This window comes from Canis lupus, chromosome 35 (assembly GCF_003254725.2).
Source record: "Canis lupus dingo isolate Sandy chromosome 35, ASM325472v2, whole genome shotgun sequence".
NCBI lineage: Eukaryota > Metazoa > Chordata > Mammalia > Carnivora > Canidae > Canis > Canis lupus.
Window position 1 is genome coordinate 19456143 of NC_064277.1, and position 27837 is coordinate 19483979.

Here is a 27837-nt window from a genome sequence, read left to right on the forward strand (position 1 = left end):
GATGTGGGATTCGATCCCGGGTCTCCAGGATCGCGCCCTGGGCCAAAGGCAGGCGCCAAACCGCTGCGCCACCCAGGGATCCCATGTATTTCTCCTCTTTAGTAATTTTGTTTATTTGGGTCCTTACCTCTCTGTTTTTAATGAATCTTGCTAGTGGTTTATCAACTTTGTTGATCTTTTAGAGAACCAGCTCCTTGTTTCATTGATATATTCTATTTTTTTAGTTTCTGTATTATTTATTTCTGCTCTAATCAGTATTGTTTCCTTACCTTTGATGGGTTTGAATTTTGTTTGTTCTTTTTCTAGCTCCTTGAGGGTAAGGTTAGGTCATTTGAAATTTTTCTTTGCTTCTTTAAGTAGTCCTTTTTTGCTATAAAGTCTTAGAATGACTTCTGCATCCCAAAGATTTTGGACAATTTCATCTTCATGTAACTTTTGATTTCTTGATTAACTTATTAATTGTTTAATAGCATGTTACTTAACCTCCATGTATTTGTGCTCCTTCTAGATTTTTTCGTAGAGTTGATTTCTAGTTTTATAGTGTTGGAGTCAAAAAAGATGCATGGTATGACTTTAGTCTTTTTGAATTTGGTGAGACTTGTCTTTTGGCCTAATATGTGATCTCTTCTGGAAAATGTTCCTTCCATGTGCACTTGCAAAGAATGTACATTCTGCTGTTTTAGGATGGAGTGTTTTGAATATATCTTTATATACATTTGATTCAATGTGTGTTTCAAAGCCTCTTTCCTTGCTGATTTTCAATCTGGATGCTATGTCCATCGAATAAGTGGGGTATTAAAAGTCCTCTGCTGTTATTGTATTATTATACATCAGTTTCTCTAAAAAATTTTTTTTTATTTTATTTGATAAGAAAGAGCATGTGTGCAAGAGAAAGCACAAGCCAGAGGGAGGGGGTAAAGCAGACTCTCGACTGAGCAGGGAGCCCGATGTGGGACTCGGTCCCAGAACCCTGGGATTATGACCTGAGCTGCAGGCAGATGGTTAACCAACTGAGCCACCCAGGCACCCTTGATTAGTTCCCTTATGCTTGTTATTAACTGTTTAATGTATTTTGGTGCTCTCATGTTGAGTGTATAAATATTTACAATTGTTATATCCTCTTGTTGGAGTGTCCCCTTTATGATTATGTAGTGTCCTTCTTTGTCTCTCTTTATAGTCTTTGTTTTAAATTCTATTTTGTCAGATGTAACTATTGCTGCCCTGGCTTTCTTTTGATACCCATTTGCATGATAAATGTTCTCTATCCCCTCACTTTCAATCTGCAGGAGTTTTTCTGTCTGAGATGACTCTCTCGTAGGCAGCATATAGGTAGGTCCCATTTTTTTAATCTACTCTGTCACCTGTGCCTTTTGATTAGAGCATTTAATCCATTTACAGTCAAAGTAATTATTGATAGATGTTTATTGCCATTTTGGTACTTGCCGTTATTTCTATAGATTTTCTCTGATCCTTGCTCTGTTTCATGGTTTGTTGGCTTTCTTTAGAGATATACTTGGATACCTATCTTTATATTCTTTGTGTATCTATTACTGGCTTTTGATTTGTAGTTAACCATTGGTTTGTATATAGCATCTTGTGCCTGTAGCAGTCTATATGAAGTGATGGTCCCTTAAGTTTGCGTCCCTTCTTTACTTCTCTCCCCTCCCCCCATGCACATTTTAGGTATATGGTGTCATATTTTATATACTTTTATTTTCTGAATCCCTTGACTGATTTTAACAGAAATATTTATTTTTACTGTTCTTGTGGGGTTGTTGTTGTTGTTTTTATATACTTTTGTTTTCTGAATCCCTTGACTGATTTTAAGAGAAATATTTATTTTTACTGTTCTTGCGGGGTTGTTGTTGTTGTGTGTGTGTGTTTTAAACTTTTCATACTCTCATGGCCTTCCTTTCTACTCAGAGTCCCCTTTAATATTTCTTGTAAGGCTGGTTTGAGAAACTCTATCTCTCTCCTTCTACTCTGAATGATAGCCTTGTCGGGTAGAGCATTTTTGGCTGTAGATTTTCCCCTTTTAGTGTTTTGAATTTATCATGCTGCTCCCTAATGGCCGGCAAAATTTCTCCTGAAAAACTGCTGATAGACTTTGTGGTTTCTCTTTTATGTAACTGTCTTCTTGTTGCTTTAGAAAAATTTTGTTTATTACTACTTTTTGCCATTTTAATTATGATATGCCTTTGTGTGGACCTCCTTGTGTGAAATTAGGGGAGAGCTCTCTGTGCCTCCTGGATCTGGTTATCTGTTTCCTTCCTCACATTAAGAATGTTTTAAGCTGTTATTTCTTCAAATAAATTTTCTGTCCCCTATCTTTCTCTCTTCTTTTGAGGTCCATATAATGTTGATGTTATTACACTTGATGGAGCCACTGAGTTCCCAAGACTATTCTCAACTGCATAATTTTCTGTCCTCTCCTGTGCTCAGTTTGATTTCATTATTCTGTCTTCTAGGTCATTAATTCATTCCTGTGCTTTATCTTTATCTATTTATTTCATGAAGTATATTTTTAATTTTATTTATTGTGTTCTTGATCTCTGATTGGTTCTTTTATCTCTGTGTTAAGGGTCTCACTAATGTCCTCCACTCTTTCCTTTAGTCCAGTGAGTATCTTAATGATGATGATTTTAAGTTCTTTGTTACATATATTACTTCTCTCGCTTTCACTTTGGTCTCTTGCTGTGGCTTGGTCCTGTTCTTTCATTTGGAAGATGTTTCTGTCCCCTCACATTGTCTGACTTGCTGTGTCTGTTTCTGTGTGTTAGGAAAGTCAGCTACTTCTCTTGCTCTTAAAAAGAGGCTTATAGAGAGGAGAAGAGGTCCCCTAGTACAGTGTCCCCTGTTTCCCAGGGCCTGGCTCTACAGGGAATGTCTCCTATGTGTGATGCATGTGCCTTGCTGTGGAGTCTTAGGCCTCATTTTCCTTTAGTCCAATTGTCTGCAGACTCTCTCTTTGCCCATTGTGTGGTGATCTGCTTGTGAAATGAGAACTACTCCCACTGCTGCTAGAACAGAGGTCCTGCAAAATGCACAGGTCAGAAGATGTAGGCCTGACAGGGTTTGTGCCAGTCTTCTGGAGGAGGGACCTGCAGTGCTGGGACTAACTAGAGGGTGACTGGGAAGAATGGACCATTGAAGTGGGGTGGGGGTGGGGGATGCTCTTTGCAAGTAAGTTAGGTAAGAAGTATTGGTTCTGCACTGCTTCCCTCAAGTGGTCCCTGTTTATATGCTTGACTGAGGCTGTATTGGAAAATGGCCCCGTCAGCTCCTTTGTTCCTGGAGGGGTCTCTTCTGCCGCACTCAGATGAGCAAATCATTCTTCCTCCCATGTTTTTCAAATTGCTGGCTGTATGCTCTATCTGCTCGGGCTATTTGTTGTCCTGTCTCTTTAAAGGTGGAGATCCTGCTTCCTCAAATCTTCTAGCCTCTACTCTACCTGAGCAGAGCCCACTGATTTTTAAAATTCTAGGCTTTAAGTCCTGCTGATATTAAGAACTCATGATATTCAACCCCTCTCACTTTCAAGGAAAACTGTTGCAGAGACTTGTCCTCCCCATTTCTGGGCTTCTTCAAGCCACCAGTCCCCTCTCCATCATGGATGGACACATTCCCTTTCACTGCCAGACCATGTCTTTGTCCTTCATACCCTCTTTGATGTGGCCACTTTCCTGCCATTAGTCATGGAGTTTGTTCCGCCAGTCTTTGGGTCCTTGCCTGATTTACTGACGTTGATTTGGGTATCATCTAGTTTTGTCAGTGGGATGAGGTGAGCTTAGGGGTCCTCCTGTGCCATCTTCTCAGCTGACCTAAAATAATAGTTGATAGGTAAGTACGTACTACTGCCATCCTGTTGATTGTTTTCTGGTTGCTTTGTAGACCTTTTGTTTCTTATTCTACTGTCCTTTTTGTATATTTTGAGATCTTTTTGTATTAGTATGCTTTGGCTTATATATCATGTCTTTTTGCATGTAATTCAGTTTTCCCTTGTGGTTACCATGAAGCTTATATAAAATATTTTAAACTTTTAACACTTCATCTTAACTGATAATGACTTATCTTCCATACTTACAGGTTTCCTTTGGCAGAGATAATTCTGCACTAGTCAGCTCAGTTTGGGTTTCTGGGTGTACTCGTTGATAATGTCTTCGGGTGATTGTAGGGCCTGCTGTTATGATCTTTTGTGGCTGAGGCAACTCTGAGGACAGGGCTAGCGGTGTGTGCCCCTGTTGAAAACGACTGGGTAGGCCTGATGATCTGGTTACCTACCCAAGTAAAGCACCTATAGGATGGGCTCTGCTGTTGCCTCAAGTCTCTGGTGTGGACTTGGAATTATATTACTAATAGGTGGGGCTATGAATTAGCTTCTCTGCTCTGGCAGAGGGCAGAGAGGGGCCTAGGAACCAAAAAGCTCATTGTTTGGGGGCCTGAATCATGCCTGAGTGTGCACTGAATTTGCTGGTCAGGTGAACCCACCAGTTTAACTCTGCAAGCGGGGAAAGCCATGTGTTGCATTAGTGTCTGAGTGTCATTTTATGTAGGACTGTTGAATGGGCTACCCAGCTTCCCATGTGGCCTGATAAATTTCCATGGTTGGATGAGCTGAAGCTGTACTCAGCAATAAGCAGGGCTATGAATTAGATTTCCTGCCCAGGCACAGCAGGAGAAGCAGCTCTAAAACTGGTAAAGCTCTTTGTTTTTTGTCTTAACTCAAGCTGACTCGCAAGTTCCTGGCTGAGCAGGGCACTGGCTTTGCCCTGCAGTATATCAACCTTCCTGGCCTTCTCTTGGCTCCAGTGCTACCAGCCACGTAGCTTCCACATATCATTGCCAGCCCTTCTGTTCAGATGGGACTGGAAGGTGCTTCATACTGAGTAGGGCTTTGAGTCAGTGCTTTGCCTGGGCGTGGGCAAACCTAGCTCTGGGGCCAGCAGTACTCATTTGAGAATGAGAATCTGGCAGATCTACACTCAGCCTAGTTCCCTTGCATATTCTGCAGGTGAGCATAGGTGCTTTTTGGAATTACTTCTTGGGCACTGCAAGTATGAATTCAGTCTGCCAAGATCTGTGTTCTGGTTGTTGCAAGCCCTCCCCCACTGCTTCTCTGTCATAGTCAGATCCCCAGTGACTGGGCCACGCAGATTATTTGGCAACCCCTGTGGCGTGAGATCAGAGTTGGGGGTCTCACAAATGACCCACAATATGGGAGAGGTTGATTGACCGCTCTGGGATTCTCTTTTCCTACTGGAGAGACCAGTGGCATGGGAAACCTCTCCTCTTGGTGCTCTGCTGACTGGGGGAGGGGCAATGCCTTCAATGTGCAGCTACTCCTCTTACCCTTCTAATGCAGCCTGTCTTGGTCTTTGATGTGCACTGGGGTGCTTCAGCGTCACCCCAGTTCTAGGATTCTCCCAGTGATTTCTTGTCCTTGAATAGCTGTTAGTTGTTCTTGTGGGTGGAAGGAAAGTCAGGACCTACATGTGTCGCCATGTTGGTGACATCTTTCTCCCGCTCATGCAGATCTTTAGAGTGTCTTAGCAGATTGCATGAAGGTGAGACTACAAATATCGTCGAGTTCTCTGAAAGTGTATATAATATTGTAGTCTAGATTTTGTGAAACTGTTCATGTAAAACAATTTTTAAGTTTGAGCATCCTGATTTTTAAGTTTGAATATTAATCATTTTCATTTCAAGTAGTTGGTATTCTCAGGTATACCAGTTTCTGAATCCCAAGGTCCTGATTTCTATTTACTGTGATAGGATTATTTAGCAAAATATGCCAAGTGGATGATTTAATCTTCTTTTGATGCTCTCAGAAACATGAAAATGAGTATGACTTCAAAAAACTGTAATATATGTAAACATTTTTCTTCAGTGTTCTTCCTTTATTATGACTAAATTTGAAGAGAATTAGTATGTGCTACACTGTTTTTAAACTCTGCACGCATCTCACACATGCTTTATTATATTCATTAGGAAAACTTGTAATCTTCATTTAAAGAATGCAATTTTTGGTAAAATGTAGTGAGAATCATTGAGTCTATAAACTTAAATAATACTAGCTGCTTCATTACACTTTCAAATAGAGAATGAAGTTGTAAGTTAATTGTGCTATTTTTTCTGTTTTCTTAACACAGTAGTAAATTGTATTGGTAATTCTCCATTAGTACTTTATAGCTGGCTTCCATAAAAATAGTTAGAAAGTGAAAACTGGTAGAAATATAAAGTGGAAGCCAGGTCATGTTAAAGGTGTACTAGAACTTCAATATCAAAATATTTTATTTTATTTATTTTATTTTATTTTATTTTATTTTATTTTATTTTATTTTATATATTATCTATTTTTTTTAAAGATTGATCTATTTATTTCATGAGAGACACAGAGAGAGAGGGAGGCAGAGACATAGGCAGAGGGAGAAGATGCTCCTTGCAGGGAGCCTGATGTGGGACTTGATCCCAGATCCTGGGATCATGCCCTGAGCCAAATGCAGATGCTCAACTGCTGAGCCACCCAGGCGTCCCCAATATCAAAATAAAATATGCATAAAAATCATGATCATCCTTTAGAAATGTATTAAAAAAACTTTTTTTTTTTTGCCAGTAAAGTCATGTATTCATAGCCACATGAAAAAGCTGGCAACATAGAGTAAGTTGACAAGTCAGATATGAATACACAAAGAATTTAAATTTGATTTTCTCTGCCCATTTAACTGAATCCTCTCATCATCATGTTCAATACTTTTTTTGAAAAAAAAGATTTTATTTATTTATTCATGTGAGACAGAGAGAGAGAGGCAGAGGCACAGGCAGATGGGGAAGCAGGCCCCATGCAGGGAGCCCAACATGGGACTTGATCCTGGGTCTCCAGGATCATGCCCTGGGCTGAAGGTGGCGCTAAACCGCTGAGCCACCTGGGCAGCCCAAGTGATTTTAGACACGAATTCACAGTTCCAATGTAGCAGAGGAAAATTTACTTCTATCTTCGATATTCTTCCAACTGGTCTAAGAATTAAAGTGACATGAGACAGATTAACAGGAGAAAAAAAAATAAATCTGATTTTCTCTTTTTCTTGAAAATTTTGTTTCACAGGAAAACTTAATCAAACAGTAGTAGAATATTTTTTATTGGGCAACGCTATTGACCTTTCCCTAAAAAACCTAATATTGATAATAATTGGCATAGTAAAAGAATGCTTCTTGGTTTTACCATTTTGTGTATAATGTTTGGGGATACACATTTTTCTTTTAAAAGTTCATTCTGTAACACTGTACAAAGCATGTAGCATATATGTAGCAATTCTGAGACTGAGAAAATAAATTATTAATTTTCTGTAATTATTTCGAGGGAAGAAAACTCATGTGCAGAATCTCCAGTTACACTATCAACTATGGATAGATTTTTAAGTCGAAGTTTATCAGTATCATTGTTATATAACAAAACATACATTTTACTTAATAATAAAGATGTAGTACCTAATATGTCTTATAACAAGTGTTTTCTAACACATGTAATCTTTGTTGTAACTTTGTTTAACTTTATTCTAAAGAATGGTGCAACATTCAAATGCACCATTTCTTTAACCTGTGCTGAAGTCCGCTGTAGTAGGAATCTTGGATTCAGAGTATAAAGAGCCATGTCAAAATATCTAGTTCTTTTAACAACGTCCTGTTTAGCAACCCATACAACCTCATTGGTTTCGTTGCTTGACATCGAAGGTCCCTTCAGCTCTGAAATTCCAGAAGAGTTTGAGTCTGCAACGTAACACTGACTTTCAGAGTCTCGTCATTAGAATGAGATGTTGACATTTTGGACGGTGATCTCTAGCCAAAGTTATTCAAAGGGGAGAAGGTTTTTCTCACATCCTGATCTCCTGCCAGATTATACTTTTTCTTTTCCTCTGCCTTCCTGCTTAAAAAATGAAGTTGAAAATGTTTGTAAAGGACATACCAGGCCCATGCATTTTTCTGTATTCTGCAGTGAAGGGGGTCTTAAAATCATAAAGTGCAGTTCTGTGACTCATTCGTCTTTATTCATTCAGTGGCAGTGCCATCCTGGGTGGTGCTGGGCTGTATATTTCCCAGTGTTGCTTAAGAGTTTTATGCTTCTTTGAAGCAACTTTCATTTCTACCCTGGGGCATGTTTATTTTTGAGACTTTAAGACAGGCCATTTTAGTCTTGGTGACTAGGATTGCTGGAGAAAAAAGCAACTTGCGAGGATTTAATGTAAGGTGAGAACATTGCCTGAAGCAGGGAATCTCAGGCGTGTTTGTGGAGGGAGGAATGGTAGCTGAGAGGGGCTCCTTGCCAGAGAGGGAGTTGGAAGAGTGGTTTATCAGAACTTGGAGAAGCGAGGCTTGGAGGTTCCCCCATGTGGCCCTTCACCTTGATTCGTTGGCCTGGGGGCCGCTGTTGCAGCTTGGTAAGGATCCTGTCGCTCAGGTGTTCTGGGTCGGGGAAACAGCTACCGATCCCTAGGCGTAGATGCTTAGACTTACCCAGGATCCTGTGCAGTTCCCTGTGCAGTTCCTGGCACGCTGTTTATGCTTTCTTCCTCTTCCCTTGTATTCAAGAAATTGTATCAGGATGCAAGTGAGTGATTTAATAAGAATGACCTTGAATCTACTTTAATTTATATATTTAAAATATTCGCAAATATGATTACCATCATCAGTGCAATTATTTGTGACCTATTTCTTAGCCCTCCAGAGCTTAAAAAATAAATGGGATCTGACTTTAACTTACAGCGTTGGGAAGTTTTAAAAATCTCCTTTCCTCCTTGCTTTTGAAAAACGTCATTAGCGCTATAGATCTTGATAGGATTACAATTGCATTAATTATAGTAGCAACTGTAATTAACTTCTGTCTAGCCCTTTGTAGCTCACCCTTTCCGTATACATTAATTCATTTGTACTCCACAGGAACCCTGGCATTACTGATTACACAGCGAGGCCTCAGTGTGTTATAATTTGAAACCTACCCTTCTAATCTCGTGTTCTTTACTTTCTGTTAAGCTGCTTACCTTGACTGGAGGAGAGTGAGAAAGTGAGGCCTGTTCATTATTCCCCTTCCTCATGCCTGTTGTTGAATGTCAGTCCTCCCCATTTCTAGTTCTCTTTCATGTCCGGGCTGACATATTTCGTTCCTTCACATTTCTCGTTTCCTCTGTGATCTGCTTTTCCCCCTTCTCGCTCAGCTTTACTAGCCAGCCCCATTTTGTGCCAACATCATTTTTTTTGTAAGGAGCTAATGACGATTTGTTTCATTTAAAAAAAATTCTGAATAGAATATTTGAGTCTTACGCCACTGATAAGGTGCTTAATTTAGGAAATGAGAGAATATACTTTTAGTATACCTTAACTGTAAGCAACCAATAAAAAGCTGATCTAACCAATAAAAAGCTAATGGAAAGATTTTACAGAGAAAATTCTCTTGGGTGTGTATATTAGGAGTAATTTTCAAAGGTTTTTATTTGAAATGCACTTTATATAGTTTTTACTCTCAGGTGGGTAGGTCAGGAGAATCCTTCCATATTTCTTAAGGGCACAGACTTTTTTTTTATCTCAATTTTGTATTTAGGCTAGATAAATAATGAAGCTGTAAGGAGAAAGATTTTGATGTAGATAACTTTCACTCTGTAGCATTTCATAATGAGCATTAACTGTAATTTCTCAAAATTAAGTTTTAAAAATAATGATTGGTCCCTCTTTGTATTAGAATTAAGAATGCATCTCAAGCCCACATAATTTATACTACATAAAGCATATTTAAAAATATTTTCATTTATGAAGGTGTGGTTTTTCACAATGGGGCTCCTTCATGCCACGTCTTAATAAATCTTTTCAGTGAAATCTGGTTTTAGCGATAGGCTCTTAACTAGATTGGTTTTAAGAAGTGGAAAATGAGCAACAAGCAGGAATTCAAGAGAAGAATTCTACTTGCTGTGTTAGTAGTATTATGTCCAAATGTACTGTGAAATATATATAATCCTGTATTTAAATTGCGTCCTGCTTGTCCAGCAGTGTCACCTCTCTTTGAAGCCATTCCTAATCTTTCCTGGGCAAGTTGACCACTCTGTCATGGGGTCCCACCATTCCTAGAAACATGGATCAGACCAACTCTGAAGCTTCATTCCAGTTATTTATTTACAAATCTGTTTTCCTTGAGACCTTACATTGCTTTAGGACAGAAGTCAATGGTATTGGTGACTCAGGATAATATAGGGTTGGTTTTTTTGAGATTTTTCTTTGTTTTTGCATGTGGGAAGGGTATATTTTGGAATTCTTTATGTTGTGTTTCAGTAATGATAAAAAATATTTCATACACCATTTTTAAAGCTGTAATACTATGGAATGTCTGTTTCTGTTATGCACAGACATTATTATATTATGTTATGATATAAAATGAACATTTTGTTTTTCTTACATTTCTATATTTAGCCCATTGTCATTTTATAGAGAGACAATGATAAGACTTATCATGAGGGGTTGAGGACTAAGAGTGTGAATTTAAAGAGCAAGTTAGCCCCAGGTGCCCCGTTTCCTACCTTCCTCCCATATCAACTGCCACAGTACAGGCATGTTCAGCTCACGATGAGAGATGAAGTACAGACAAGGTATGTTTCAAGGTCCATAGATGGGACACATCTCCAACTTTCTCTGCTTCCTGTGTCTCTTCTGTGACACTTCATTGGGCTTGAGTTGAATAATTAACAGGAACAAACTTGAGAGTTTCATTTGTATTGAAAGTGGGAATTTGAACTTCGGTTTTTGAAAGTTCAGTTTGTGAAAGTTCATAAGGAGCTTGTGGCTTACAAGTTCCTTATGTCTACTTTTGCTGTTCTTGTCTCCTAGCTACCTGAATGACAGTACTGTGAGGTCTGTTGTTTCTGCTTTCGTCACCCAGTGAAGTAATTTTCTGAATGTAGGTTTGAGCATGAGTGATTACATTCTGTGTTGCTGCCATGGATGCTTTGCATACCAAAACTGAAGCAGACATAGCTTTATTGCTGTAATAACTAAATTTTTGGAGCTATATAGGAAATTTATAATTCAGAGGAGCCTATTTTGGCAAGACAGCAAGTGACCTAAGGAGTTATTTTAAGGGTCTTCCTAATGTGTAGTTATTGATGTGAGACTGTCTCTAACTCTTCAGTGTTTCGATGTACATTGATTTACATTTGAAAAAATAAATTGGCGCCACACAGATCTCCCGCTGTCATAAAAGGTGCATCTGCTTGTAAAATATGTAATTAAACATAAAATTGCTTCTGGTCATTTGCCCCCGGAAGGTGTCTCCATTAGGGTAATAAGACATTTTGCTTATGTGGATTATTTTGTTGTGTTTTTTGTTTAATGTGATGACCTTAAACTAACTGTCATTATCAGTTGCGCCAGCAGTGCTGCGCACATGGAAGAAAATGCTGTCTTAAAAAAATGTTCCACTGCAGTGAATGCTTTCATCTTTCTGTCTTCTGTAGTTTGGGATCATACTAAATTTCACGTCATTATAATTACAGCACAGGTACTCTTTCTGTGTGCAAAAAGAGTTTTGATATTAAATAATCCTCAACCTGCTAGGGGTTTAAACTTTATATCATGACCTTATCTTAGCCTCCTCTTCAGCCCCGCTGCTCATTAGGTAAGGTGTTGGCTTCCCTTACACTCTGTTCACCTCTGGAAATACGTGTTGGTAATGTAAGCACCTTATTTAGTAGGGCTCTCTCCACCTACACTGGGATGCACACTTCTGATTCTGTCCCTTTGAGCAGTTGAGTCTTAATGTTTTTTCCTTATTTTCATATCTTTTCCTAGGTGTCATTGTTCTAGTTAACATTTAAAGCTTTCATACTCGTTTGAAATCTTAAAAGCTGAAATGTGTGCTTGAACGATAATGATTTTGTGTGTTTGAGTCTGTTCTGGTCCTTCATATAAAGTTTTCCAGTTTAGACTTGGGGCAAAGCTGCTCTTTCCACTTAATCCAACTTCCTAGTTTTACAAAGCTTTCCTCTTCTAAAATGAAATCATTTCAAGGGAAGGTCACAACTGAGTGTGACTATCAGAGAATTCTTTCTTGCTTGAGAGGTGCCTGCATATGAGGAATGATACCTGATTAAGCGAGTCAGAGACACCCTTTTGGCCAAATTTTTGTTTTCCTTCCCAAACAGTTAAAAGTGCCTGTGAAGTATATGTCACGTAGTAACTCCAAACATTTTGTAGAAGAACAGGTTAAACTGAGCATTCCTTTCTAATAGTCGCAGCTAATATTCAGATCAATGTGACTACATTTATTTACATGAGAATTTTGGCATTGGGAGTAACTTTATGTTCTTTCGTTCATTCTTGAAATTTCTGCCAATCTTCTGCTACCCTCTGCCCCTTGTATCTTGTTGAGTTGTTTTACTAGGAAGTTTTCCAGTAGTCTGACCCAGAGCTTGGGGTTCACACAGGTGAACACACAACACAGGTGAACAACACATACATTCTGTTGAATGTGTAGCTAATAAGACTGAATTTGTGTGCAGTGAAAGCAGTTAGTAAGATATCAGGAAAACTTGGCATGAGACCTCTCTGGTGGTGATGGAGGGTGGGTTGTCACATATTAAGGAAACAGTGGCCTTTGAAATTAGATGAGATGAATAAAGTATTGAAGGAAAGACTGTTTAAAGAACCTTCAGAAGCACAGAAAAAATTAAAGAGGGGAAAATAAACAACAGGAATCCAAGTTACCAGATCACTGGTGCTTCTGTGATGTATAATGATATTCTAAAGCTAATTTGTACAACCCACTTTAGCTCTGAGAACCAAAGGAGGGAAGCTTGGTTTTGTGAATCGAAACATAATTTAATTAATAGATACATATTTTGTAGGTAATCCTGTTTCTATCACTCAATTAACATATCTGCTTATATTCCAGAGGTTGACTCTTTTCTGTTTGTGAATGACCATTGTAATTGCCTTCCTGACATGTTGACAGACTGTCTTTCTAGTAGACATGGGTGGAATGTTTCCCCTTGATTTTTATAATGTTCTCAACACTTAGCACTGTTGGATTTGGAAAAGATATTTTGTTCTCGAAGATCCATAAACAGCACTGAATATTGATTCAACCAATAGTGCAGTTATTGTACAAAACATGCCTGTTTTGTTTTCTGATAGTTTTTTTTTTCAGTATTATGAATTTACAAATGTGCATGTAATAGTGGATTATACTTTAAAAATTAGCTTCTGGTTCAAAATTTTGTTAATAAATAATAATTTCAGCTCATAAAATGGTTTAGTAACATTCTTTAGTGGATTGGATCAAATGTAAAAACCAGCACAGAATCAAGGTTTTGTAGCTGATTGAAAAATAGCTGCTGAAAGCCTCAGGCTTAAAATTAAATTTAGTTTTAACAGGGCTGAATTTTATGTGACATTGGTAAGTAACAACTTAGGGAGATGTTTATTAAAAATCGTTAATAAACCCACTGAGACACATTTGACCATTATTTATAGGAGATGAAATGTACATTTACATTTAAAATAGAAAAGATAGAAGATCTCAGAAATACTACATTTGAGTGCGTTCCATTCTGCATATAAAAACAATCTGCTTTTTTGAAATCTTTATATGAAAATTGCTTATCTCTGCTATAATCACTTCACATCTTTATCACTGTCTCCTCAGTGGTCTCCTGTTATTATCAGTTGATCTGGTCACACTGAGCATCATTATTCCCATCTGTTCCTATTAATACTTCCTCCTTTAATTTCTTGCTCCATGTGATTGAAATGATGTCAAAACTGGTATTTTCACTCCATTTTTCTTTCAGACTCTGTTGTCCTGATTTGTTTTTCCTCCCATTCTCTTCAATCTGGCCACGAAGGGTGATGAAATTCACAGTAGTCACAAAATAAATCAGTATTCATTGAGCTGCATGTTTTCCCCATCACAGTGTGAGGCATCAGTGGCCAGAAGGGATCAAATGTGTGAGTGTGTAATTGTGTTCCTTGCTCCATGGTCCCTTTGTAAGTATGGCAATTTCATTTGCAGCACAAATTGCTCCAAAAATTTCCTTTTTTTTTTTTTGTTTTACTTTTCACATCTTTATTCCCTGAGCATGTTTCCCTATTCCAGAGTCCTTGTTTCCTCTCCTTTTCTTCCCAAAGACAACACCTTCAGTTTCATTCGTTAGCCTGTCAAATTTCAGTTTGTTTTAGATGGTTCCAGTATTGATAAATGCATATAGACTTAGGTAATGATTTGCAGTATATGTTTTTATTCTGTGGTCTGTACATTTAAGGAATTAATTTGAAACAGCAGCTCTGTTTACAAAAGGATTCTTAAAAAAAGAGCTGGTTTATAATAAATAAAAGTTTCATTCCTCTAGTCCATTAAAAAAAATTACTCTGTGGTTGAATTTTCTTCTTTTCATCTTTGGCCAGATATAATGAGGGACTTTTATGTTATTTCTTACTTTGTCTTCAGTGTACTATATTTTTCAATTAAAAAAAAAACACTATTGTTAGTTCTCTTGCTCTTTAATGAATCATTGGATTGGAAAATAACTCATTATATCATCAGGCAGAGATATGTTCCTTTATTTGCATGTAGATAGTGAAGATGAATAATTTATCAAATGTTATTAGTGCAGGCTGCATATTACTGAAATCTCAGCAGGATATAATGAAATTTGTCTCATGCTAGTGTGAAGATACCATGCCTGTGCATAGTCATTATTGAACTTTTGGTATCTCTCAGAGAACTATTATGTTAGTGAGCCAGTCTTGCTCACCTCTTCATTAACTGGACTTTTGATTGAAGAGTTGAACTTATCTTGAAAATCTGTGAAATCTGGTTTGCCAAATGCTTGCTTGACTGGCTATGTTTTTATAGCAGAGCAAGAATTTTCAGAATGAATGAAGGACTTAATGTTTCTTATTAAAGTTGATTAGTGCAAAAAATGCTATGACTGATGGTTTTATTACTTCTGGTCATAAGAAGCTGACTATACCAGAGACATGGAAGCGATATATCTTTTTGAAATGAAGGGTGATGAAACATGTATATAATTGCCTTAGAATCTTACGCCTGTACTAATTATGTATGTTAAGTTACTTTAAATAATTGCTTTAAAAAAGATGGCTTTGATTTGCTTATGAGATGATTGTGTGAGTAGGTCAGCAGATCTCCTCATGAGCAACAGTAAAGGTGGACAGTCAACAACAAACAATCCCAGCACCCTGAAGATTGACTAAAAGTATTCAGCAAACTGAGAAGTGTTTATTCTTGAAAATAACGGAACTTTGGGTAAGAGCAGTGTGAAGCTATGGCATTTGCACCTGGGGCTACTACTCCCATTTTCTTTAGACAGCTCTGTGGGCAAGGTTGTTCAATCAGACCTGAGCAGGCTGTGAAAACTGGGGGCTTTGTGGGACAGCACCTTTGATTTGAAGAACTGTCCATCAAGGTGGAGATTTTGATGGTGAGTGATAGGGAGGGTATGTGTTTCTACCTGTTTGAAACTGTGGGACTGTCTGGCATGAAGAGTGGACAGGTGGACCAGCTGGAGATTTAACAGAGACTTCCAGGATGTGATGCAGTGATAGGATGCTTGTTGAGTCTCCATAGAACAAGAATAGTTGATTGGTGCTTGTGCACAGCAGAGACTGGAGTGGGCCTAGGCCACCCACACTCACCTGCCTGCTGGAGCCTGTGTGCACATCCTGAGAAGGTGGGGCAGACTTGAAAGTAGCCCTAACTTTGAGTAACCTTACTGGTTCATACACAGTTCCATCAGAATATTGAAATCTTACTGGTTTGTGGTGTTTGAACAAATTTGTGACAGTCTTTCCTTAATAAAAAGCTATGCAGATACAGATTTGACCCATTGGAAGTAATGCTTGGTGTTGTTGGGAGCAGCTAGAAAGCTAAGAAGGGACGTCCACAACCTTTCATTGTAGAGATATAGACTTTATAGATTTAGTCCAGGTAAGCTCCTAAACAAACAACAATAATCCCTGGTGGGGGGAAATCTGAATTGAGAGTTGCTACAATATATTACCTATAGTGTTCTGAACTGAACAACATATTATATGATGCAAAGAAAACCAAATATACCCACATACAAGGGAAAAAAAAACGTCAAACCAGTCAATAGAGATTGTCTTTGGCCAAAAATGTTGGAGTTAGCAAAAACCCCCAAGTACTAAATATCATGTTAAAAGCCTTTAAGGAAAGGGTGATGATAGTGACTTGAATACAGAATCACAAAAAGATAGAAATTATAAAGAGCCAATGGGAAATCTATAGTTGAAAAGTACAGTAACTGAAATGAAATATTCAAAGGGCTCAATTTCAGGTTTAAGATGGCAAGAGAAAAAAAAATCAGTAATTTTGAGGATGGATCAATAGAAATGATCCAACCTGAATAATAAGAAAAGTCATCAGGGACTCAGAGACCTGTGGGACGGCATTCAACACACCGTGTGTGTCAGGGAGCCACAGAAAACGATAGAAAAAGTGATTCCCTCCCTCCAGTTTTTTAAAAAAAAACAATTCTATGTGAAAACTTCCCAAACTTGATTAAAACAAAACAAAACTTTATGGAGCCAAAAAGCCACATGAATTGCATGTATGAAAATCACAGAGGTCTACACTGAGAGAAAATCTGGAAAGCATCAGAAAGAAATGACACATTATATACAAGGGGAGCAACATTAAAATTGATAACTGACTTCTCATCAGAAGCAGCAGAGTTCAAAGGTAGTGGAATGTGACAGAGCTGACCTCTGAACGACATGGTGTTTGAACTGTGTGGCCCGCTTCTACATGCATTTGTTTACAATACAGTTTTCCTCGTACTTTTCTTAACATTTTCTTTAGCTTATTTTATTGTACAAAATATATAATACATAAGACATATAAACTATTTGTACATCAACTGTGTTATCAGTAAACAGCATAAGCTATTAGGAGTTCAGTTTTTGGGGAGTCAAAAGTTGTATGTGGATTTTCACCTGGATGGGGTGTGGTACTGCTCACCTCTGCAGTATTCAAGGATCAACTGTATTCAGTGCTCAAAGAAAAAAACCTGCCAGCTAATAATTCTGTATCCAGCAAAGGTATCTTTCACAAATTAAGCAAAATATTCTCCCAAGTAAGCAAGAATCTGTTGCTAGCAGATTTCCTTTGCAAGAAAGGGTAAAGAAAGTCCTTCAGGCAGAAAAGAGGTAGTATCAAGTGCTAAGTTGAATTCTCAGGAGGGAATGAGTGTTAGAAATGGTTAAATATGTGGGTAAATATAAAGTCCTCTGTAAATGTATGTTTTTCCTCTTTTCAAAAACTATATAGGTGTAGGATGCCTGGGTGGCTCAGTCAAACATCTGATTCTTGATTTCAGCTCAGATCATGATCTTGGGGTTGTGGGATCGAGCCTGCTGTCAGGCTCTGTGTGGAGCCTGCTTAAGATTCTCTCCTTCTGGCCCTTCTTCTAGAACCTCCCAGTGCCCCACCCAAAAAAACCCCAAAACCACAACTATGCAAAAACAATAATTATGGCACTCTGTTTTGGGGGTTTATACAGCCGTATGTTAACATGTTTGACAACAATAGTACAAAAGAAGGAGGGAAAAGAAATGGCACATGGACAATTGAATATCCCTATGCAAAAAATGAACTTAGACCCTTATACACAAAAAGTAACAAAGTGGGTCCTAGACCTAAAGATAAGACCTGAAACAGTAAGACTTCGAGAAGAAAATATGGAAGAAATCTCTGTGCTCTTGGGCTAGGCAAAAAAGTCCTTAGCTAGAATAGCAAAAGCGTGAGTTATAAAAGAAAAATTTGAGAACGTGCACTTTATTAAATTGAAAAAGTTTACTCTTTAAAAGATATTGTCATGAAAGTGAAACTAAGCTGCAGCCAGAGAAGAAATATTTACAAATCACATACCTGAAAAAGGTTTTGAGACAATTCTTTTTTTTTTTTTGTTTAATAAGGATTTTTTTGAAAGATTTTATTTATTCATGAGAGGCACACAGAGAGAGAGAGAGAGAGAAAGAAGAGAGAGAGAGAGGGAGGCAGAGACACAGGCAGAGGGAGAAGCAGGCTCCATGCAGGGAGCCCGATGTGGGACTCGATCCCGGGACTCCAGGATCACGCCCTGGGTGGAAGGCAGGCGCTAAACCACTGAGCCACCCAGGGATCCCTGAAAAAGGTTTTGAAGGCAGAATACAGAATTCTTATAACTCTATGACAGTTAGTCCAATTAAAATATTGGCAAACTTCTGGAGTAGACATTTATATGACTGAGGATTGTCTAGAGAAACAACCAGTACGGTATGTGTGTTGAAAAGAAATATATGATAAGGAATTGGCTCATACCATTATGGAGACGTTATAGAGATTAAGAATTCCCGAGACTGTAGTCCACAAGCTAAAGATCTAAGAGAGGGGCCCCTGGGTGGCTCTTCAGTCAAGTGTCTTCCTTCGGCTCCGGTCATGATCTCAGGGTCCTGGGATTGAGTCCCGTGTTGGGGTCCCTGCTTAGTGGAAGGTCCCTTGCCCCTCCTCTGACTCATTCATTCTCTCACTCTCTCTCTACCTCTCTGTCTCCCCCTTCCCTCTCTCCCTCTCCTAAGTAACAAATACAATTTTAAAATAAAATAAAGACCCAATAGAGCTGATGTGTAGGTCCAGTCCAAGTCCAAAAGCCTGAGAATCAGTAGAGCTGATGGTATATTTTTAGTCTGTGATTGGGCAGCAACAAGATTCATGAAGAGCCTCTCTTTCTGTCAGAATCTGAAGGCTGGAAAAGAGCAATGACCTAGCTCCAGCCAGGCAGCAGTGGTTCCCTCTTAGCCTTTTTTTGTTCTATTTGGGTCTTTGATTGGATAAGGCCCATTAGTGTTAATCTGCTTTACTCAGTCTTCTGACTCAGATATCAGTTAAGACCAGAAACATCATTACAGAAACACTCGAGAGAGAACGTTTGGTTAATGTCTGGGGACCCTGTAGCTTAGTCAAGGTGACACATAAAAATGAGCCATCACCATATTTTGCCAAATAAGACCTGTAGTTGGCTAATAAACACATGGAAACGTGTCCACATCATAATCATTATGGAAAAATGCATATTCATTCAAACCACAATCATATATTACTTCTCACCAGAAGTGCTGCTATCAAAAAAGTTACAGCATGAGGTCTTCATTGACAATGTGGGGAAACTTAAGCCTTCACACATTGCTGGTAAGATATAAAATGGTACCACCACTTTAGAAAATAGTTGTTTCTGATAAAGTTATATATAAATTGACCACAGGACCTAGCAATTATTCCTAGGAGTTTATCCAAGAGAAATAAAATTTTATGTCCACATGAAGACTTGTATGTGGATATTCATAGAAGCATTATTCTAATAGATATTAATTGGAAACAATCCAAGCATCCACCAGCTGGTCAACCAATCAGAATGTGATCTATTTTGGAATGGGAGCAAGGGTGCACTATACATAAACTTAAGGGAATTTTGGGGGTAATGCATATGTTCTAAAACCAGGTTTTTGTAATGACTGTATAACTGTCTTTATTTAAAATCATTAAGTTGTATATTCACAATGAGTGAATCTTACAGGATATACCTTGGTAAAATTATAAAAAAAAAAATGCTATGTATGTAATGAGAAAAAGACCATGTAAACATGGAAAAAATAATAATTGGAGAATCTCAAGGGAATAAGAAGTCTTAGTACTGTTGTTCCATATTTTCTACAACTGCAATTAATCCAAAATTTCAAAATTATAAATATTTTTGTGACTCTTAGAAATAGTCTGATTTTCTTTTGTAATGTCTTTAAAAAATAAGTTCAAAAACTTTTGTTTTAAAAAATCTGACCCTAAAGTGTTATTTTATCTCAGCTTTGTAATTCTTTATTTCTTTGATTTGCTGTTTGCTTTGAGCAGATAATCTGCTTCAGCTTTTTTTCCTTTTTTTTAATCCCCCAGCAGTGAGTTGCCTGGCAGGGCCAGTGCCCATGTAAAACCTTTCTGCTTCATGTACATACCTGGTCAATGCTCGAGAGCATGTATACCTTACGGAATGACATTCTGAGGATGTTTCTGTTGCTGTCATCTATGCAGTAGAAATGTGCGAATAATATAAGCACAGCACTTTTGACTGCAGGACGCACATGCAGCTGCTTTGCCCTTTGACAGTTTTCTTAGGTGAACGATCACATCCTCTCTTTTATATGTATATATGTATATATGTATATATGTATATATGTATATATGTATATATATATATATATATATATAGAGAGAGAGAGAGAGAGAGTTGTTGTTGTTTGTTTCCTCAAAGAAGGAGGTAAGTGAAAATATGAACACGTTTGTTGAGAGCAGTGAATGAAAGTGATGTTCTGTGGCCAATGCTAAAGTATATTTATGTGCTTTATTTGAAGGTCATTCCGTGAGGCTGCTGGGTCAGAAAAAGGCTAATGGGAAGCGGCTGGGTGGAGCACGGTTGGATCTGCCAAAGATTAGGAAAAATCCACTGATAGAAATCATTTCCGTCAATACTGGGTAAGTGTCTCTCAGACTCATGCATCCACTATTCAATGTATCCATGAATTCAGGCTTTCCCCCTGGACATGTGACACAGTAAAGCAGCTGAACATTTCCATGGGAGAGAAAAATCAAAAAGCTCAAAACCACGTGAAGACAGTCCCCTATTAAATGTTCCCTGCGTGCAAATTACATGTATATTTGCAGCAGGCCTTTAGGTCTTTGATTAATATTATTCTGACGTCTTTTTGGTAGTAAACATAGATTTCATTTTCCAGCCATGCCCTTGGGTTAATATATTTTTTAAAAGGGTGTTTTGTTGTTGGAATGGTTAGCATACCCATCATCTGTTTTTTTCAATAGGGTTATTGTAAATAATGCCCAAGATATTAACCATATTTTGATTACTGACTATCTGAAACACATGTCTTAAAATATTGCCCTTATGAGCTTTGAACTAAAAATAAGCATCATAGCTGAATAGTAAACGCTCTTAAATTTCACATCTAGGTCTGAAGTTCCTGTCTCTTACAATGATGCTTTGTGTGCTCACTCATCCTGAGTTTTATTTGCATATATGGAATTTGTCGTCAATATTAGTGTAACTTGAAAGTCTGATGAGGCCAAGGCCTTCTGTAGTTGTTGTTTTTAAGAATTTATTTATTCATTCATGATAGACATAGAGAGAGAGAGGCAAAGACACAGGCAGAGGGAGAAGCAGGCTCCATGCCGGGAGCCTGACTTGGGACTCGATCCCAGGACTCCAGGATCACGCCCTGGGCCAAAGGCAGGCGCTGAACCACTGAACCACCCAGGGATCCCCCATTCTGTTCTTTAAATCATGGTAGTCCCTCCACTAATAAAACTTAAGCTATCCTGCTGCCCCCCCCCCCTTTTTTTTTAATTTAAAAGAGAGCATGAATGGGGGGCAGCAGAGGGAAAAGGAGAGAATCTTCAGCAGACTCCATGCTGAGCTTGGAGCCCAATGTGGGCCCAGTCTCACCACCCTGAGATGACCTGAGCCAAAATCAAGAGTCAGATGCTCAACTGATGGAGCCACCCTGGTGCCTCTTTCCTGCTTTTTGATTTCAGCATCCTTCCCTCTTTTCTAGAATTGTTTTCCTCTGTCCTTTGCTTCCTTCATGCTGTTCCTTTTGGAGAGCAGATGAGCTTGTCTTTTCCCTCCAGCATCTTCCCATCTCTAAGCATAGCCTCCCCTTCCTCCTGCAGAGTTGCAGCTCTGTGACAACAGTCACAGGTCACCCTTTCTCTCTTATATCACCTTCTGGTTAAGCCTTCCTATCACTACCAAAGACCAGGGAAGGTTGAAGAAGTTGTTTGTTTTTTTCTCTCAAAGCCCTGTAGGGTGACTTTGATTTGCCTTGCTGAATGGGTCTTGGACCACTATCTGGCCTTCAGTGACGAAGATGCAGAAACCTATACTCATCAAGCTCAGAGGCTAGTGATTAAATCAGAATATAGCAGCAAGAAGTGTAGTTATCACATTGACTGGAGCATCTAATATTTTGAGCCTGAGCCAAATTACAAGCATAAGGCTGTTTGCCTCTCCCTCCATCTCCATCCTCCTTCCTTCACACACTGCAGTTTTTCTTTTTACTCCCGATTTCCTACTGAAAAGTGCCATATCCCTACTTTCCCTGTCCTCCACGTTTGCCTATTTTCTTCTGTGACACCTCTCATTATTGAAATCTATATGAGTTCATTATATTTTCATTTTTCCCGTCATTGGCTTGTAATAAGCTCCAAGGTGGCAGGGAGTTTTGACTCCCTTGCCTCCACTGTATCCTCAGAATATGGAAGAACGTACACAGCAGGGATTTAATAAATATTTACTTACTGAATGAATGAATCATTGATTTTTATAATTTGAAAGTTTAATGGATTTATGCTAAACTCTCTTCACAGTACAGATTGCCTTACCAGTTGGACAGTGATACTTGAAGTTTGGCTAAGTGTGCTTTCTCCTGAACAATGCCTCCAGGAGAACAAAGTCAAGTGTTTCTGAGAATCTCTTTCTCTCTCTCTCCCCTCCATCTTTTTTTCAGTGTAGGATTGATCATCCCTCATCCTTTTTTTGCTGAGATACATTTCTTTAAGTGTGTTAAGATTTTATGGTCTGTCAAACACTTGTATTTAGGTCCATTGGGTCTCTTCAGGATGACTTGGCAGCCCTTGCTGACTTCTTGACTATTGCTTTTGACAGTTTGTCTTCAAAGGTACTTTGTCTAGTTTCTCTGTGCCTCTAATATGGTTACTCCCTGCTCAATCACACTGAACAACTGGAGCTTCCCAAACTCAAGGTTGTCTTCTCTCCTGACCTCAGGCCCCGGTGCATGCTGTCAGGTGTCCCTGGCACATCTCACCCTTTCCCTATTCACCATGTTGGTAAGCCTTCCCTGTGCAGTTATGTGCTCTCTTGATTGGGCTGAATACATCTCTCTTTGCATTGTGCATCCACCACATTCCCTATATATCTAGGTTATGGCACTTTCAGACTGTATAATTTATATTTTATTTTATTATTTTATTTTTTTAAAAAGATTTTATTTATTTATCTGAGAGAAAAAGCACGAGCAGGGGGGAAAGGCAAAGTGAGAAGCAGATTCCCCACTGAGCAGGGAGCCTGATGCAGAGCTCGATCCCAGGACCCTGGGATCATGACCTGAGCCAAAGGCAGGTACTTAACCGACTAAGCCACCCAGGTGTCCCTAATTTATATTTTAAATTGTAAACTTCTTGGGCTCTGAAAGTGTTTAAATTATTATTGTATTATTATCTCTAAGTTCAGTATCTAGTATGAAATTGAGTATGTAGTAAATATTTGTTGAATACACGTTTTGTTTTGAAGTCATAACTATTGTTTGTTGCCCTAAGAAACGTTACGAAATTTGCTTTAGGTACCCATTTTAAATGGGATTAAGTTAAAATTTTTCATGTATTTTTTTGAGTCTCCCTTCTTTTGGATTTAGTGTTTCTTACAATGAGGCTATACTATGAACTTTTTATTTAAAAAAAAATTAAATTTATTTAGAGAGAGTGCACGCATGTGAGCGTGACCATGGCGGGGAGGGGTAGAGGAGAGGGAGACAGACTGTCCTCAAGCCTACTCCCCACTGCATGTGGAACTCGACATGGGGCTTGACCTTGTGACCCTTAGATCATGACCTGAGCTGAAATCAAAGAGTTGGACACTTAACTGACTGAGCCACCCAGGCGTCCCTACACTATAAACTTTCTAAAGCTCACTGGATATTTGCCATCTCTCATATTACCGTATAGCACCAACCCTTAGTAAGTAAATTAGCAAATATGCTTTTGATGTTAAGAGAATTCAGTCCATACTCTCTCTAATTGAGTTTGGAGTTTCTAACCTTCTCTGAGTCCTAATCACTTTCCTGAATCAGTTATAGCCTTATCATTTGCTCTCAGGTGAGGGCATCCCCATAAGCATTTGTCACGGTGTCACTCTTAACATCTTAACTTGGATTTTATTTTTTACCTCTGGTGAAGCTCATTCCTTTTTTTCTTTTTAACCTACATTCAAATGTTTTAAAAGAAGTATATCCATAATTATTTCTATCAAGAGAAAAATGATCCTTTTCATCAAAATCTTGACAAAGTTTTATTGCTTTCAAACTAAAAATGGACATCTTAAATGTCATACAAATTTTCCATTTCCATTTGGGAAAAGGCTCATTTGCAGCAAGTTTTACTGAATGTTTTAGTAAATTGTTGAAATTACTATTAGAGTCTACAAAGTTGTTTTGCTTTGTTCCATTTCTAAAGGAGTACAAGAAGTATATTGATTGCTTTATCAATGAAGAAGTTAGAATTTTCAGGTCATGGTAGATTCTGGATGAGCTGAGAGAATTATGTATTTGATTACAGTGTCTATAATGAGGGTGCCTTTTATTTCTTAAATAACATTTGTCTTTTCTCCTAAACCCTCTCTCTGGCATTCATATATTCCTCTTTATTTATATTTGCTCTAGTGAGTATATAAATTTTGGCACACTTGATTCATTGTTCCAGTTACCAGTGCTCTTCTTGTTTTCTGAGGTGAACTTTTTGAGGTTGATTGCCACTCTTCTGTTAAACTCTCTGTTGTGCGGTAGAGATTCCCTGCAGAGGAAGCGTGGGTAGGCATGTGTCTGTCTGGTATGGTGATAAGACAGTGATGTGGCTGTAGCTCTGAAAGACAGGTGAGAATAAAGTTCATGATGATGGTTAACGCTTGAGTGCTTACCATGTGCCACACACAGTACTTTGAAATGTATATTCTTTCCTGTGTTTAATCCTCACAACAGCCTCATCAGATTGTTTTTTGATAGATGAAGAAAGTAAAGTGCAGTGAGGTTAAGGGACTTTACACTGTCCTGTAGCTGGTGAGTGGCTAAGACCGAGACTGACCTATTACTTCCATCAGATACTTTTGTGGGTTCACAGGAGCAAGGAAGTCTATCCAGCATGGTTGGCAGAGAGGGAACTCAAGGGGGGCTGAATAGTCTGCATTATAGAGGTTGAAACAAGCCCTGAAAGATAGGTAGAATTGTGGTAATTATGTATGGAGGTGTGTTTGGTTTCAAATGACCACAAACTGGGTGGCTTAACAGTACCCAAATTTATTATTTTATAGTTCTAAAAGTCAGAAGTCTGATACAGGTCTTGCTGTGTTAAAATCATGATATAAGCAGGGCTGTGTTCTTTGGGCTGTTGGGGAGAATCTGTTTACTTCCTTTCTTTAGCCCGTAAAGGCCACCCAAATTCCTTGCTTATGGTCCCCTTCTTCCATCTTCAAAGCCTGCACTATTGTATTTATCCTCCTACCCTGAATCTCCCTCTCCCACTTTTCAGTGATTACATTAGAGCCACCTGGATAATCCAGGATGTTCTATCTTAATGTAGCTGTTTAGCAACCTTCGTATCATCTGCAGCTTTCCCATTTGGCATGTTTTAGTTCCAGGGATTAGGATAAGTATGATGAGAAAAAACTGTAGGTAGAGAAAACAATGGACAAAGGCATATGAGTGGACCATATGAGTTGTTGGTGAAGAAGATAATTTTCTCAGGGTTGTAGTATGGTATTTCCAGTGTATGTTAGGAGAATTGGGATAAATCATCTTTTGTGTGAAGAATGTAACTGCCCCACAGTGAGAAATTACACTTAATTTAGTTAGTAAAGGAAAAGGAGAGCCACTAAAGTTTGGAGCATAGGTGAGAAATAATCATGGTTGGGCATTAAGAAGATTATTCTAGTACCAGCTTGTAATATGGGTGAGTGTTGGAAGGTAGGTATAAGGAGGTCACTGATGAGGTCATTATAGCAACCCCACCAGGAAGGAATGAGGGCCCAAGTGACAGCTTGGGGAATGAAAAGTAAGGATGCTACAACTGTGTCATCATTAAGAAAATGGGCTTTGACATACTCCAGTGGAATTATTTGTAAGCATTAATTTGGAAGTTCCAAAGAATGGCTGGGGGTGGAAATCCAAGGCCTGAAAGAAGCTTTAGTTGGAGAGACTTGAGTGCTTGAGGTCACTGAAGGTGAGTGATCAATGTCTGTGCATAGGAAATGGAAAGAGTCATCTATGAATGAGGAATAGTTAGAGATGAAGGTGTATGAATAGAGTGTATCATCCCATCAATTGTATTAGATGCCTTCAGGAGAAGTAATGCTAGGATAGGTGAACCGTTTCTGGAGACTGGGAAAATGAAAAACCAGATTCAAAATTACGAAGTTTTCCTCCAAGAAGATTACTCTTTTGAGGAGTTTAACTGTAAAGGAAGAGAAGTGGTCTCTAGAGAATGGAGAGATGTTTCTGCGGGCCCCTGGGTGGCTCAGTCAGTGAAGCAAGACTTGTCACTGCTCTTCTTCCCTCTCTTCCTCCCATTGGTGTTGAAGTTCAGTTGTTATTCTACGCTATTTATTTTCTGTAAACTGGAAGTGACATCACATGTTAGATTTGAATTAAATATCCAGCCAGAAATAAGCTAGTTTCTGAGGTAAAGATAAAAATTTGAAGATTCATGTTGAGGTGTTTCATTTTTCTCATTAAATTGGTAGAGTGAGGTCATAGTTCTGAAGTAGATATATGTGGATATATATGTAAATTTTAAAAGATCTTTTTTTCTTTAAATTCAGTTAGCCAACATATAGTATATCATTAGTTTCAGATGTAGTGTTCATTGATTTATCAGTTGCATAAAATACCCAGTGCTCTTCACATCACATGTCCTCCTTAATGCCCATTACTCAATTACCCCATTCCTTCCACCCACCTCCCTTCCAGCAACCCTCAGTTTGTTTCCTAGAACTAAGAGTCTCTCATGGTTTTTCTCCCCCTCTGATGACTTCCCATTCAGTTTTCCTTACCTTCCCCTATCATCTCTTGCACTGTTTCTTATATTCCACATATGAGTGAAACCATATGATAATTGTCTTTCTCTGATTGACTGTCTTATTTTACTCAGTATAATACCCTCCAGTTCCATCCACGTCAATGTAAATGGTAGGTATTCATCCTTTCTAATGGCTGAGAAATAAAAAAAGGATCAATCAAGCACTGTAGTCCATATAGTAAGTAGTTTATGTGTATAAACAGAAGAAGTAAACTGAGGTTAGAATGCTAAGTTTTTGTTAGGGGGCTCCATGTGTGTAATTGCCTTATTTTTCCTAGTAGAGACAGAAGGTCCTAGGTAGTATAAAGACATAAAGTAAAAAGTTGGAAATTGGGCCATAAAGAAAATCTGTGCCTCATTTTTGCCTTCTCTGTCACTATTAAAGTCATCAGTTTTGACAATCTCTTGGCAATTTTTGTTCTTCCAAAGCCAAGAGCTGGATACTGCTTAGCAGTTCTGATAGAAATTGTAACGCTTTTTAGGTACTACTATCAGATTATCCCTAGTTTGAAGGGATAATCCTCCCCTGGGCTGAACACATCTAAGAAAAATTCTGTCTGACCCTGTAATATTTTACTAATACTTTCTCTTTTAAGGTTTATCTCATTTTTCTTGTTACTTGCCATCTGTCAGACATAAAATGATGGTATATGGGAACCTTTAAGAAGGAATCTAATTTTCTTTCAGATTGCATACTTGAATTTATTATCATTTTTTAAAAATATCTGTTACTTTTTCCCACCAGTAACATCATATCTTTGTGAAAAAAAGCTAATTTGGATGTTTTCACTTTCTTTCTGTGATGTCCAGAATTTATCATCTGTATCCGAGTGCTGGATGCATAGAAGCTCTCTAAATAT

General features: G+C 38.3%; 1 protein-coding gene across 7 annotated transcripts in view; it reads left to right on the forward strand.

Moving 5' to 3' along the window:
• CDKAL1 (CDK5 regulatory subunit associated protein 1 like 1) overlaps positions 1-27837 on the forward strand; it is a 663852-nt gene that overhangs the window by 210465 nt on the left and 425550 nt on the right. For all 7 annotated transcript variants that reach the window (XM_025443462.3, XM_025443470.3, XM_025443473.3 and 4 more), the window contains one exon: positions 20455-20575. In XM_025443462.3, the coding sequence (XP_025299247.1) occupies positions 20455-20575 (121 nt within the window). The remainder of the gene's footprint in view (positions 1-20454; positions 20576-27837) is intronic.